At 44.1% G+C, this 14,327-nt stretch overlaps 1 protein-coding gene across 1 annotated transcript; it reads right to left on the bottom strand.

Annotated features, from left to right (window-relative positions):
* Window positions 1-1,398: 1,398 nt before the first annotated feature.
* LOC119826729 (zinc finger protein 2 homolog) lies at window positions 1,399-14,113 on the bottom strand. The gene is made up of 4 exons (XM_038348204.1): window positions 14,002-14,113; window positions 6,450-6,576; window positions 5,869-5,964; window positions 1,399-3,819 (listed from the first exon to the last, which is right to left on the bottom strand). Exons 1-4 carry the CDS (start codon window positions 14,002-14,004, stop codon window positions 1,643-1,645), a joined length of 2,403 nt encoding a protein of 800 aa, XP_038204132.1. The 5' UTR covers window positions 14,005-14,113; the 3' UTR covers window positions 1,399-1,642.
* Between the last annotated feature and the right edge of the window lie 214 nt (window positions 14,114-14,327).

Genomic DNA, 14,327 nt, shown 5'->3' with positions numbered 1-14,327 from the left:
TGTATAATACAATAAATCAATCTTTTCCAAACAAATTCAAATCTGTCAGTCATTCCTTCCCTTCTTCATGCTCATCAACTCATAAGTTCAATTATTTGTCCACTTATTTTACACTGAAGTTTTCTACAAGTTTCCAGCCATGGCAGCTTTGTGTTTGTTCTTGCTGTTGTCTTAGAAAGGAGATCTATGGAAAGAAATTTATTTATTGAGTATATTTTGCCTGCAGGTGGACACAGGTTTCCTCCTTTGAGTACCAGAAAACTGGAATGATTCCTTCATAGAACCAAAAACGCTTCTGTGAAGGAATTCTGAATCATTCACTCCTTTCTGTCCTATTGTTAGCCTGAACCAATGTGCAACCTGAAGCCCTAAAAATCTGGCAGGTCCTAGGTGCAGTGAGACAGTTCGCAGTGATCCTGGACTCTAGGCCAACACAGAGAATGAAACGGCCCCAGTAGAAACCTTCGACAGTGTGACAGGACTGGTCCTCCGTCGGCCGAGGCAGACAACACTCAGTGTATAGTGTAGTAAGCTGTGCATAGCTCTGCGCTAGGTGGTGTCTGTTTCAGTCTTCTCAGCTCTTCTCCCTCCTGATAATGTGTCAGATCAAGTGTGCTGCCACTATTCCCTCGCCCTTACAGATCCCACACTCATCATCGCCAGGACACGGACACACAGCCTTCCAGCAGTGACATGTAACTAGACATGACCTGGAGATCACAAAAGACTACCCCAAAAGGCCTCCAGCTCTGTGGGTTGGTTTTGAAAACTCAGCATAAAAATGTTTCCCTACATTTTCTGTATGTCCTCACTTTTAAGTATGGTCACGTCTTCAAGTCGCAGGGGGATGATAAGCCCTGTGCTGAAACTGTAGGTGGCCTGCCTGCCTTTCTCATATGGCAGGGAGGACGACAGCAGTGCTCCGCGCCATAGAGGCCGTTCTAGTCGAGCCAGAGACACCCTCCCTAAAGTCCCACCACAGAAGCGATGACTCAGATAAAGGAGCTTGCAGACGAGCCTGAGGAGCCGAGCTGAGTTCCATTCCCAAAAACAAAATGATAGAGGACTGAGTGCTACCCGCTGACTCTCACACGCATGCTGTTACACAATAGCCCTCCCCCTGTGTAATTCAATTTTATAGAAGTGTGGATCCAGCATGCAGCAGCTATATACTGAATGATATCATCTTAACTGTGCTGTAGAAGAAATGATCAACACAACTGAAGGAGACAGCCAAGCTCCATGCTACACAGTTTAGAGATGGGGCTGTAAGTCACAGAGGGACTGAATGGTGCCCTCCAAAAACTACCCTAGTGTGAAGTCTGGTGGACAGTTTTATGTATACATTGGACAACATATTTTTTGTTGTTGTTGTTTTCCAGACAGGGTTTCTCTGTGTAACAGCGTATATGTTTTATGTTTACATTGTGGGAAATACATCTGAGAATGCAATTAACACAGAACCACTTGACAAAATGACAAGAAAGAAAACTATTACTCAATTAAACCAGAATGTGATATTCTGGGAATCCACAGATTCCCAGAATTGCAACAACAGAAGAAGTATCTTTTATATAAAACACATCACAGGTCTAACAATGAATCCTACGGTCTGCGAGCTGGCTGTAACAGAACGGTAAACTCACACATACTGGAGGAACTTTGTGTCTTGGAAGCAGCTGCCTAAGGAAGCGCACTGGTGCTCAGCGAGGCGGGAGCTGCAGCTGAAGGTACCCTCGCACGCTTTACACTTGTACGGCTTCTCTCCGCTGTGGATTCTCTGGTGCCGGTTAAAGCTTGACCTCTGAGTGAATGCCTTGCCACAGTCCTTACAGCAGAAGGGCTTGTCCCCAGTATGAACCCGCTGGTGCTGAGTCAGGCTCGATCTTTGATTAAACGCTCTGCCACAGTCTTGGCAGTGGTACGGTTTCTCTCCGGTGTGAATTCTCTGGTGTTGGATTAGAAGGAGGTTGCGGCTGAAAGCTTTGTCACAGTCTTGGCACTTGTAGGGCTTCTCTCCGGTGTGGATTCTCTGGTGCCGAGTAAAGCTTGACCTCTGAGTAAAAGCCTTCCCGCAGTGCTTACAGAGGTAAGGCTTGTCCCCGGTATGAACTCTCTGGTGCTGGGTAAGGCTTGAGCGCTGTTTAAAAGCTTTGCCACAGTCCTTACAGTGGTAAGCCTTCTCTCCCGTATGAATTTTCTGGTGTTGAGTGAGGAAGAACACACGGTTGAAGGCTTTGCCACATTCATTACATTTATTGGGTTTCTCTCCAGTGTGACCTCTCTGGTGCAGGCTGAGGCTTGATCTTTGATTAAAAGCTTTGCCACAATCTTTACAAGAATAGGGTTTCTCTCCAGTATGAATTCTCTGGTGTTGAGTAAGGCTTGATTTTTTATTAAAAGCTTTGCCACAATCTTTGCAATGGTAGGGCTTCTCACCAGTATGAATCCTCTGGTGTTGAGTAAGGAGAGAATTACGGTTGAAGGCTTTGCCACATTCTTTGCATTTGTAGGGCTTCTCTCCAGTATGAACTCTCTGGTGTAGGCTAAGGCTTGACCTTTGGTGAAAAGCTTTGCCACAGTCTTTACAATGGTAGGGCCTCTCTCCAGTATGAATCCTCTGGTGTTGAGTAACAGTTGATCTCTGATTAAATGCTTTGCCACAAAATTTACAGCAGTAGGGCTTCTTCCCGGCATGGATGCTCTGGTGTTGCGTAAGGAGTGACTTATGGTAGAAGGCTTTGCCACATTCTTTACATTTGTGATGTTTGACACCAGAATGAATCCTATGATGCTGTCTGAGGCTGGAACAATAGGTAAAGGCTTTGCCGCATTCCTTACATTTGTAGGGTTTTTCTCCAGTATGATTTCTAGGAAGGCTGGAACTTTTATTGAAAGCTGTGTTACAATCCATACCCTTGGAAATCTGATCTTGAATATGGATATATTGGTGGATGATAAGTTCTGAGTATTGATGAAAGACGGTGTCGCATTTGCAGCATTTGTAAAAGTCCTTTGGGAAATGAGCAGACTGCTGGTCTGCGGGATTTGGCTCATGGGTAAAGTCACTGTCGTTTCCATTGCACTGGTACACTGTCTCTCCAATAAACGTGCCCTGGTGATTATTTAAGGCAGACTCCTCAGTAAAGGCCTTCCTATTTTCTTTACATATATACTGGATTTCTAAAATATCTGTACTTGAATTTTGATTAGGTGATACTGGATGTGTAAAGAACCTGCCGTATTTATGGAAATTCTGTGTTTTGGCACATGAAAGACCTATTTGTGGATTATATATTAAGGAATTTTTCATAATGGAGTTCTCAAATTGATTACATTTAGATTTTTTTTCTTCATTTTTAAGTTCCCCATCTACAAAAAGGTTTGAATGAAAGCTTAACCCAAAGCTACATCTGAAACTGCTGAAGGCAGTAGCTGAAGGATGGGCGAGACCCCGCTCTGTATCTCCCAAACTATCTCTGAAAGAAGAGGTGCAGTTCAAAAACTGACTCTGATGTTTACTGACAGAAGCACACGGCTGTTCACAAGTAACAGGCAGAGCCTGAGGGTTTTCTTGAGCCATTTCAGATTCTTGCTGTCTACTGGGAGTAAAGCTTCCCCTACTATCAGTTGTTACAAACGGGTTATACCCATTATAATACGTTTTTGGAACTTCACGCCCCTCTATTTGTTCCCTTTCTTCTCTGGAGCACAAATTGTCAACGTCACCATTTCTATGGCTTCCACTGATCAGTTCCTGGAATGAATACTTTATGTTCTGCTCTGGTGAAAAGTGTTGGTTATAATGAGGAAACACAGCTGAAAGAAATCAAGACAAAAAAATTATTTCACTCATTAGACTCTGATGAATATAATTTACACATTTAACATCTAAAATCATGCTAAACTTAGCATAACACTAAACAGCAGAATGTAAAAATCTATGGCCTTCATTGCTTTACTGATACTGAACACAATGACTCTGGAAGAAACACTCCTTTTTGTTCATAAATACTGAATCTTTCTTTTGTAAAATGAAAAGCTCCTAGAGACGTGTTACACAACAATCTGGACTGAACAGTATAAAACAGAATAAGAAAATCTTCAGACAATGAACTTAATTTTATGTGGTTTTGATATGGTAAAAAGAAAGAAATGAAACTTCTCAAAAGCCACCTTAAACAAACTGCCTCTCTTAGACATGGAAGCAGATTTACCAAGACACAGATGATAAAGTAAGGTAACTGTCAAGAATATTCACTGAGCCAGGATGAAATGACCAAGGAGCACAACCCAGTCAGAAAACATCCCCGCCATAAGCAAAACAGGGGCACTATTTGGCCAGGCAAATAAAAACCCACGCAATTTTATTGGTAATAGACACATACATAACTCAGTCTTATTTTAATTTCACCTTATACTGTCCTGCAACATACAGTATTTATAATAGGCATTTAATAATAAAATACAGGTAAAGCTACTAATATTAAGGAATATAAAGGAACCTACTGTAAAAACAGAAAATACAGAAAAAAAAAGAAGGAAAAAAAGAACCATTGTACCATAAAATCCCAAACCATCAGGTGATAATTAAAAGTGTCTTTATAGAAAACAAGTTCTCAGTTTTGTCTCTATATACCTGTAAATCATTAGTAGTCAGTGTTTGGTAGAAAAAAATCACAGAAAATCCATTAAAATGTTTATAAAGAGCTCTGAGAAAATTGAAAAAACAAATATATAAACAATGTTAATAGAAAACTTCTTTAGCATATTAATATAATATACTATATTGACCAAGAGGTCCTGAAAAAGTCAACAAATTTTCTGAAGCTACCAAACGTGAAATAACTGTCACATTATACAGCTGCCCACAGGAGAGGGGAGGATTTCAGCCACCACTGTGAATGTGGAGACCACTGCAGGAAGACTAGGCTGGAGAAGCACTGTGAATGTGGAGGAGATCACTGCAGGAGGACTAGGCTGGAGGAGCACTGTGAGTGTGGAGGAGATCACTGCAGGAGGACTAGGCTGGAGGAGCACTGTGAATGTGGAGGAGATCACTGCAGGAGGACTAGGCTGGAGGAGCACTGTGAATGTGGAGGAGAGCACTGCAGGAGGACTAGGCTGGAGGAGCACTAGGAGTGTGGAGGAGATCACTGCAGGAGGACTAGGCTGGAGGAGCACTGTGAATGTGGAGGAGATCACTGCAGGAGGACTAGGCTGGAGGAGCACTGTGAGTGTGGAGGAGATCACTGCAGGAGGACTAGGCTGGAGGAGCACTGTGAGTGTGGAGGAGATCACTGCAGGAGGACTAGGCTGGAGGAGCACTGTGAATGTGGAGGAGATCACTGCAGGAGAACTAGGCTGGAGAAGCACTGTGAATGTGGAGGAGATCACTGCAGGAGAACTAGGCTGGAGGAGCACTATGAATGTGGAGGAGATCACTGCAGGAGGACTAGGCTGGAGGAGCACTGTGAATGTGGAGGAGAGCACTGCAGGAGGACTAGGCTGGAGGAGCACTGTGAGTGTGGAGGAGATCACTGCAGGAGGACTAGGCTGGAGGAGCACTGTGAATGTGGAGAGCACTGCAGGAGGACTAGGCTGGAGGAGCACTGTGAATGTGGAGGAGATCACTGCAGGAGGACTAGGCTGGAGGAGCACTGTGAATGTGGAGAGCACTGCAGGACTAGGCTAGAGGATATAAAGGATGGTGAACACAGCAGGAAGTGCCCTTCAGTGGCAACAAACAGAGCTGCACTTTGGAAAGCCAATGTCACTGGAACAGACTTCATAATACATCTTTCAGGCCTGCTTCCTCAAATCCTGGATCCCGCATTTCTGGGCTCTGCTTCAGTCACTCCTACTGACCTGGGAACAAGATCATGGTCTTTTGCCTTTTTACATTCCAGGGCTCTTTCCTTTGCTCCAGACAGGTAACCAGGTATGGCTTAGACACAGCAAGACCTGGTTAATGGAAAACAGAACATGACACTTATTTGATTTTCCTCATAACTACTAACATATCTGACCTAGAATTAGATTCAGTATGAAAAAGATAAATAAAATATATACAATAATACTCTATAACATCATTTTCCAAATGTTATTTCCCTACAGATATACAGTAACATATTTAGAATTTAAAGATTCTTAGCTCCATTTTTGTCTACTACCCAATCACAGGTAAAGGGAGAATAATTGGACATTAAGATGTAAATTATAACAGTTTATGCCACTTGGCTGCTATAATTACCACTAATTTTAATTTGGGATATATATTACCTGAAGAGAGATGGAAAGGATAAAGATTTTAAAATATGAATATTATCAATTTCAATTTCTTCACCTCCCCCCATTTCTCTCCTGAACTCATAGGCTCCCAAGATATACTCAGCAATGCAGGGAAACTAAATGCCCTGCTGAATTAGAAACTGCAGAGTGAGCCTCACCCAGGAAGACCAGGTTCCTGTAGTTTTCCAGCATCACGTCCTTATACAGAGTCTGCTGTTCCGAGTTCAGGCATTCCCATTCCTCTCCAGAAAAATCGATGGCCACATCCTTGAAGGTCAATGGTTCCTGAAACAAAAACAGGCAGCACAATGACCATGTGGCCATTAACTCGGTTCTTGAATTTGACCCAGGATAAAGGAGTTAGGGAGAACTACTCTTCACACAGGGGAGTGGTCTTAAAGGAGACATTTCAAACCAGTGGCATTTCTACTGTATCACCTAACTCTCGAGCAAAGACAATATAAAGTCCACAGAAGCAGGGTAGATGCTATGCTTTTATGAAAAATTAAATGCAATGGCATCAACATAAGTATTTACATTTTAAAGTTATTTTAATATAAGATCATGTATGTCTATTTTCAGGTGAAAAGGACATGCTTATGACTTTTTGAAACACCGCTACCTCTTTTGGGGACGGGGTGGTAGCTCATACCTAGGACTTTACACAAGCTAGGAAACTGATCTATATCTAAGCTACATCCCAGCCATAAAATCAGAGGTTCTAATTCAGCACTTCTGAGTAGGTTTCTGATAATGCAGCAAATTCACTAGCAATGCCAATATTAGTGCGCCAAAAAAAAACAAAAAACAAACAAAAAAAAAAAAAACACCTCACTGACCAGCAATAAAGAAGATACCACGAGAATTCATACATGGATTTGAATTGAGAGGTTTAAGAAATTTACTTTTTATTGTAATAGCAGCAAGGCAACTATACTTTCTGGTGATTTAAAAAAGACTAAGTATCACTGAATTTTTCATATGCTAATGCATAACCACCACAACTAATCTATTGAGACCAGGGACGTTTTTCCTCATTCATGACATTTTGTCAAAGATCCATAAATGTTTTACATCCATAATGTAACCCCACCCTCACCAATTGTAGTTCAGTAATCTATGCAGGTGCATGTGTCTAAGATCTTTGTTCCAGGCCTGGGATGATGGAGCAGCACACAGCCATGGCAACAGACACACAAGAGAATATCAAACTCACACACCAGGACCAGCTGAAACCCTTCTAACAGGCAGATGTACATTATAATTAAAATGGAAACAAGGAGAAATCTAAAGAGAATTCAAAGATAAGATGAGTGATAATAATAATGTGTGGTTTCTAGAAAGTTGCTTTTTAAATTTAGCCCATGATAAGAAATATATTTTAGGTTGGGTAGCAGTGGTGGCACACACCTTTAATCCTAGCACACGGGAGGTAGAGGCAGGTGGATCTCTGTGAATGTGAGGCCAACCTGGTCTACAGAGTGAATTCCAGGACAATCAAGGCCACAGAGAGAAACCATGACTCAAAAAAAAAGCCAACAAGAAAGAAAAGTGTTGTATTATGACATGCCAAGTAAACATCTACACATCCTTGAAAAACTGAAACAAAAATTAAACAACATTGCCTTTGCAAAGTATGATACTATGTTGTAATATTTTGATTGAATTCTATAAGTAAATTAATCAGAATTGGTTTTGCCTCCAATATAAAAAAATATTGATAACTAGCAAGATGGCTCAAGCAGGTAAAGGTGCCTGCTACCAATCCTAGCAATCTGAGTGCAGTACCAGGGACACACACTGTAGAAAGGACGCCTACAAGATATCCTCTGACCGTCACATGTGTGTTGTGGTACGTACATGCTCCACATACATACACAGGTAATTACATGTAATACAAACCTTTAAGAAAAGGTGCTGATAGAAAAGCAATATAATGGTTAGGCACGGCCTCTCCCACTTCTACTTGCTACAATACCTAACAAACTCACTAAGCGGCCTGTCTCTCTCAAGCACTTCGGAATGGGCAATGAGACAATTCCCTGAGACACATTCCCATTTGGATAGCTCATGCTCAAATCTCCACACAGATCCCTGGAGTCTAAGGCAGAGTCTAACCGTGCAGGCCTGGGGATTGTTTCTACTCCTTCCCATAAACCTGCCTTTCATCTGCTTAAAAGCTGCACTCTGAAGACAGCGGTTCTGTAGGCTACATTCTCGTGGCTCCTTTTTTATGTTAACAGTATAATAGTATGTGTTGAAGACATCTCTTCTCAGCACTGAGTTGGTGTCTTTATTCCACCTTTTGGGTAATATTTACTCATGGAAAGGTGACCATTACAACAGAGGGAAGAGTCCCAATGGTGTAAATTTAGCTCAATGTCTGTGATCAAGTCTACAGTGATTTTTAAGATCAGTAATTATTAACGTTCTTGCAGCAAACTTGGGTGTTGGAATATCCTTATTTCTAAACTTAAAATAAAAAACAATTTACAATGTTGTAAAGATACATTAAAATGTGTATATACTGTCAGGTCCAAAGCTACCTTCCCCCTAAATGGCAGTGCTGGTGATGCGTCCTAAACAGGACTTTGGCCAGGAAGACAGAAGGACTGTTAGTGGTGGACAGACAGAAGGACTGTTAGTGGTAGACAAGCCTAAAGGGTCATGTTCCCTAGAAAAGCAAGTCTTAAAGGTTTTTGTTCCAGGAGTTACCACAAAGTGCACCAGTTTGTCCAGAAGCCTCCCTGTGCCCTTTCGGATGTGCATCATCATGTGGAGGAAGGACACTCCTCCACTGATCCGGGGACATCTGACATGTCTTTAGGTCCTCCTGGGGACATCCCAAATTAAAATTCTTGTCATCTGGACACTTCCTCCCCTTTCTCTGCTCCTGGCCGCCTCCCCACCTAGTGTTTCAGCTCCTCTTGGAGCTCGCTCTCCAGCCATGGCTGACCACCCGTCTCTCCTCTCTTCCCCTCCTCCAGGATCTGCCTGCTCTGTCTGTGTCCCTCTCAGTGGGTCCTTCTGATTCTCTCAGCCCCGAAGCCTACTCTACAGAAGTCCAGCAGGTACTCGGGCAGCTTCTCTAGGCCCTCCTGGGCCTCTAAGATAATGGAACCTCCCTCTGACGGAATTCCTACTCCCAACACTTGTCCCTCAGCCTCTCCCACCTCCTCTTCACTCCGCTTCTGAAAGATGTCTTCTGTCCTGCTTGCCCTGTCTCTCAGCACCCATCGCCAACCGCGGCTTTTCCGTTCACACAGACCCCTCACCTGCCTCCTCTAGTCTTTTTCCTCCTTAGACTCGGGGACCCTATTAGAGCCCTACTGTCCTACTGCAAATAGTTTGGTCTCCGTTCAGACTAGACAATCACTCTCCATGGCCAGAAATTGGCCAAATTCTCGGCTTGTGACAACTTCTGCCACCACACAACTGATCTGAAAGTCCCCTCTTCTCTAAGCTTTCTCTGCTTGTCCCAAAAATCTTCTCCTCTGGGCCTTCTTTGCTCTAAGCTGCTCTGGCCCCCTCCCTCTGACCACGGGATTCGTTCTTAAAGATTCAAATCTCTTTGGCGTATAGATAATAATAAAAATGGTTTTGTATACTGTTCTACTAAAAGGGGGGCTCTGGAGTTGAGTTATGGCGTCTCTCCAGACCCAAGCACGCTCATTTAAAAGCTTCCTACAGTCTCTGTGTCTGGGGTCCGGCTGGCCACCTGACTCTGTGACAGAGAAGGAAAGCAAAGAGAAACAGCCAGGAAAAGGGAAAGACACCATGTGCTTTAAAACACCAGAGCGAACTACGCCCACTAAGGGTTACCACTGCTCACCTCACCCCCTGTTCTTGGTTTTACTGAACTTTCTGAACACTCCCTTCTCTCCTATCTCTAAGACTTCCCCTGAAGTACAAACTTCATCTCAAGATTTATAAGACCATTGTGCAAACTTTCTGTATCTCAGGATTTTTAAGTTTGCTTGGTGTATTTTTTAAGGACTGTAATAAAAAGTTAGCTTAAAACTTGTAACAGAAAGGGTTGATAGGGAAAAAAATCTATACATAGGTAATCTTAACTTGCTAAAACACACTAATATGTTACTTGGATTCAACTCTTGTTTAGAAAAATAGATGTGTATAAAAAGAGAGAAAAAAAGTGTGTGCCTGATGGCTCACTTTGAAATAAATAGCCACCAAGTGGCTGGCAGTCATGGGATCTTGGTTAAGGTGACCATGTGGTACAAACCAACTAAGGCAGCACCCACAAAACTCCGTGTGCTACTGAGCCCTGCCTGTCACTGCACTTCTAGCTGAGACTAAACATGCAACACCAGGCCTCCGAGGTATTTAGAGTTAGGATGGGTTTTGTACAAAGATTGTTTTGTTTTGAGAGTAAAAAATAACAGATGAGAACAAGAGCAGGAACGAGGCTCCTGGAAGAGTACTTGAAACCATGTTTGATGATTGGGAGTTATGATCCCTAAGATTACAGGGTCTACTCAGGTTAACAGAAACCGACTTAAAGATGTATGTCTAACTACTTATGTCTTTGCTAGCTGTGTTCGACACCAGGCTTCTAAAAACTTTATCTAAAGAAAAGGAACATGTTTGATGAATAAGGTTTATTGATTCCTAAGGTCCATTCAGGCTAGCAAAAACTAACCTGAAGAGATGTATGTCAGCCTCTTTGTCTTTGCTAATTTTTTAAAGCTTTAGCTATTTGGATAAATTGACTCATACAAGAAATTGTGACATTCTACAAAGGTACACTAAGAAAGGACCAGGGGGCTGGAGAGATGGCTCAGTGGTTAAGAGCACTGGCTGCTCTTCCAGAGGACCTGAGCTCAATTCCCAGAAACCACATGGTCACTCAAAACCATAATAAAATTTGGCACCCTCTCCCGACCAGCAGGCATACATGTAGACAGAACACTATATACATAATAAATAAATAGAAAAAAAAAGGACCAGGAAAGCAAGGCTCCCAGTCTCTCTGTGAACTATACTTATAGTTTAAAGTTTTATCTTGATGCTAAAGGATCTTCGATTAAATCTCCAATTGCAATTTTTCAGGCTCAAACTTAACAGGAATAAAACTGCAAAATACTAATCTTGTAAAAGCCAAAAACTTGTAAACTGTTAAAGATAATTAAGACATGCAAGTTACCGCATAAATGATTAGTTTTTAAGGAGCTCAGAACAAAACTTATACTGAGTACAAATGTAATTCATTGACAGGGACAACCTTTAGTCTTCTGAACATGTTATCAAGATGGAGCCAAAAACAAGTAAAGTTTGTAAAAAAAAAAAAAATCCAAAAATCAGGTATACTTAACAAATTCAGTGATAGCCATCAAATCTCTCACACACAGAGAGCTGCTGAAAAACAACATTTGGGGTATTTAGTGAAAAAAAAAAAGCTTCCTGTGACAGACAGAAATGGCAGCTGCAGCCCCTGACAGCCCTAATGTCTTCCTTGAGAATATGGGGCGATGGACTTCACCTGGAATGTGGCTCAAATATGATCATCGGGCGCATTTCTGCCCTTGAGTTTGCCATTCTCCAGAACCCTGCCAAAACCATGGAAAAGTGGGACACTGAAAACATCTGCCCTTCCTGGCCTTGCCAAGGTAGGTCAGTTCCCCAAGTACCTCCTCTCGAGAAAAATTTCTTGGATCTTTCTGGGCCTGGTGGCCAAAGACCAATGCTGCCCAAAGACCTCTGCCCCCCCAAAAGCCACCGAGATTACCAAGGAGGAGCCCAGAGGCCATTTGGTCTATAATTCCTACTCAGATTTATTCTTCTCAGTTCTATGACGGGGTCAGACAGTTTAGCTGACCTCAGCCAGTCCCTCCCAGTAGGCGAGAGCTGCCAGATCAGTCCCATCAGAGCTAGAAAGTCTGTTTCACCTTAGGAACATCTCGGTTTTACAATAACTTGGGGTACAAAAGTTATACGCATTACTTGCTGATGGTACAATTTTTAAAAACTCTAAATAAAAATGCTGACGCCTGATCAGGCGTTGCTTCTCTTAGGATCCCCTGCTGAGGAAGGCAGACTTGCAGACAGGTTTGCCTTGCTGACAGGCTTCATGCTGAGAAAGGAAAACACAGACTTCCATGTTTTTAAAAAGATGCTTTTACTATCCCTTTATTTAAAGAGCTTGCTTTTTAATGACTGCTCTCAGTAATCAGCCACCTCAGTGGCCCTTGCTGCCACAACTGACAACTTAAACTAGGCCCCTTGAACTGACATTATGGAAGGACAGAATCGAGCTCTCCCTGCAAGCTGTCCTCTGACCTCGCGGGAGCACCAGGGCTGGCATGTACCTGTCCCACTCAGAAGATTAAACAAATGAAAAAGAAGCAATAATAACAGAACAATGAAGCAAGAAAAAACGGGTACATGCAGGCCCTGGAGCGCTCCCACCGTCCATCCCCAGAAGTAATGCAGAAGGACCGGGAAGCAGAGACCCCGTCATCTCCAGAACTGGTTTACAGATCACACATCCCAGGATTACTTGGCAGCCTAGATTCATTCTAACACACTTCCACCAAGGATTTAATTAAGCAGACAGAAGTCCTCCCGCATCCTAAGCACAGAATACTACCAAAAAGCTGAAATAGCTGAAGTGCCCATCAGACGAGGCTCTTCCGAGGCTCAAGACATCTATCTAGCGGCTCCCGGTACGATCTATGCTGATACCTCAGCTGTTAAGATGCCGGAGCCCAGACACTGATATACACAGATGCTCTCAGACACCAGAGACACGGCGGATGGTGTCAGTCATCTCTGAAACCCCGGCAAGGAAAGGGGTGGAGAGCAAGATGAGGACAGACCCATCACTATGTAAAATCTCCAAAGGGGAAGCTCAACCCCAAAGCATTCTGACTGGGTTTCTATGTCTAAAAAGACAAAAGGAAAGGCATTAAGATTTTAAAAATAAAGCATCCATTGATTTTATGTGAACTATCCCCAGAGGAAACCCATTAAAAAGTGTCACCCGGTATGTGTAGGAAAAAAATAAATCAAAACCAATCAACCAAAACCTATGCCCTACTTGAAATGCAGCATGGGAAACAGGTGTTAATATTGTTATTATTTTTAAAGTCAGCGGTTGGAAATAGAGTCGGGAGATGCAAATTCAGGAATCTTCCACCACCCAAGAGAGAAGCGAGGTTGGGGGAAAGAGCAGGCATCTGGATGTGAGGTTCTGCTTCCCGTGTATTTGGAACGCCCGGGAGGAGGGACCGGCCACCACACAGAACACAGCTCCTTCCACTGCGGGAAACCCATACCGAGGCTGGCACATACCCTAACCCCGGCGATCCTGGTCATCGCCACCCAATTCGGGCTGCCGGACCGGAGCGCTGAGGACTCGCAGTGAGCAAGCCGTCCTCCAGCGAGTCGCCCGTCAGGGCGGCCTTCGCCCCCAGCCCAGCAAGGGGAGCCCACCGCCCAGCAGCCCGGGGGCGCTGCAGGACACGGGGCCTCCAGCACATCCACGGGGGACTCGACCCCGCCACCCCCGGAGCCGTCCGAGGAGGGCGGGGCCGCCATAGCTTCCCTCCGGGAGCCGGGTCCCTCAGCTCCGCACTGGCCGTGCCACGCACACACTCGGCAGCCGTCCTCCCTCCCCGACGGGCGACCGCAGCCGGTTCCCACCGGTTCCACACAGCCTCCCTCCGGTGTCGGGGCGCCACGCACACTCACCATTGTGGCCCGGCGTCTGCGGCGTCCGAGTCCTCCCGTGATGGCCCGGCAACCGCCAGACGCAGGGCAAACGGATGTGGCGGGGCCGAGCGAGCGTCCACACCGGAAGAGACCCAGCCTGAGCAGGATTCCAAGATCCTGGACTTTAGAAACAAAACGTAAAAGCCCGCCCCCGCCACCCTTTCTGAACGTCTGATTGGAAAGTCTGAGTATCGGGATGCTACTGATTGGATGACTTTCAGGTCCCGCCCCATGAAGCCCCAGCACTACCCTAGGAAGCTGGAATGACAAGTCGTAGTAAAGCTGACCCTAAAGGGGACATTTGT

Source organism: Arvicola amphibius, chromosome 11, assembly GCF_903992535.2.
Source record: "Arvicola amphibius chromosome 11, mArvAmp1.2, whole genome shotgun sequence".
Classification (NCBI taxonomy): Eukaryota; Metazoa; Chordata; class Mammalia; order Rodentia; family Cricetidae; genus Arvicola; species Arvicola amphibius.
Note: the sequence above shows the minus strand (reverse complement) of the source record. Positions and strands in the feature narration are given on the sequence as shown.

Excerpts from the sequence above, each read along its gene's own strand:
- LOC119826729 (XM_038348204.1), bottom strand. Across the intron at positions 5,965-6,449 it reads CAGGAACCTGGTCTTCCTGG|GTCTTGCTGTGTCTAAGCCA; the intron begins GTGAGGCTCACT and ends TCCATTAACCAG. Across the intron at positions 3,820-5,868 it reads GACCATGATCTTGTTCCCAG|CTGTGTTTCCTCATTATAAC; the intron begins GTCAGTAGGAGT and ends GATTTCTTTCAG.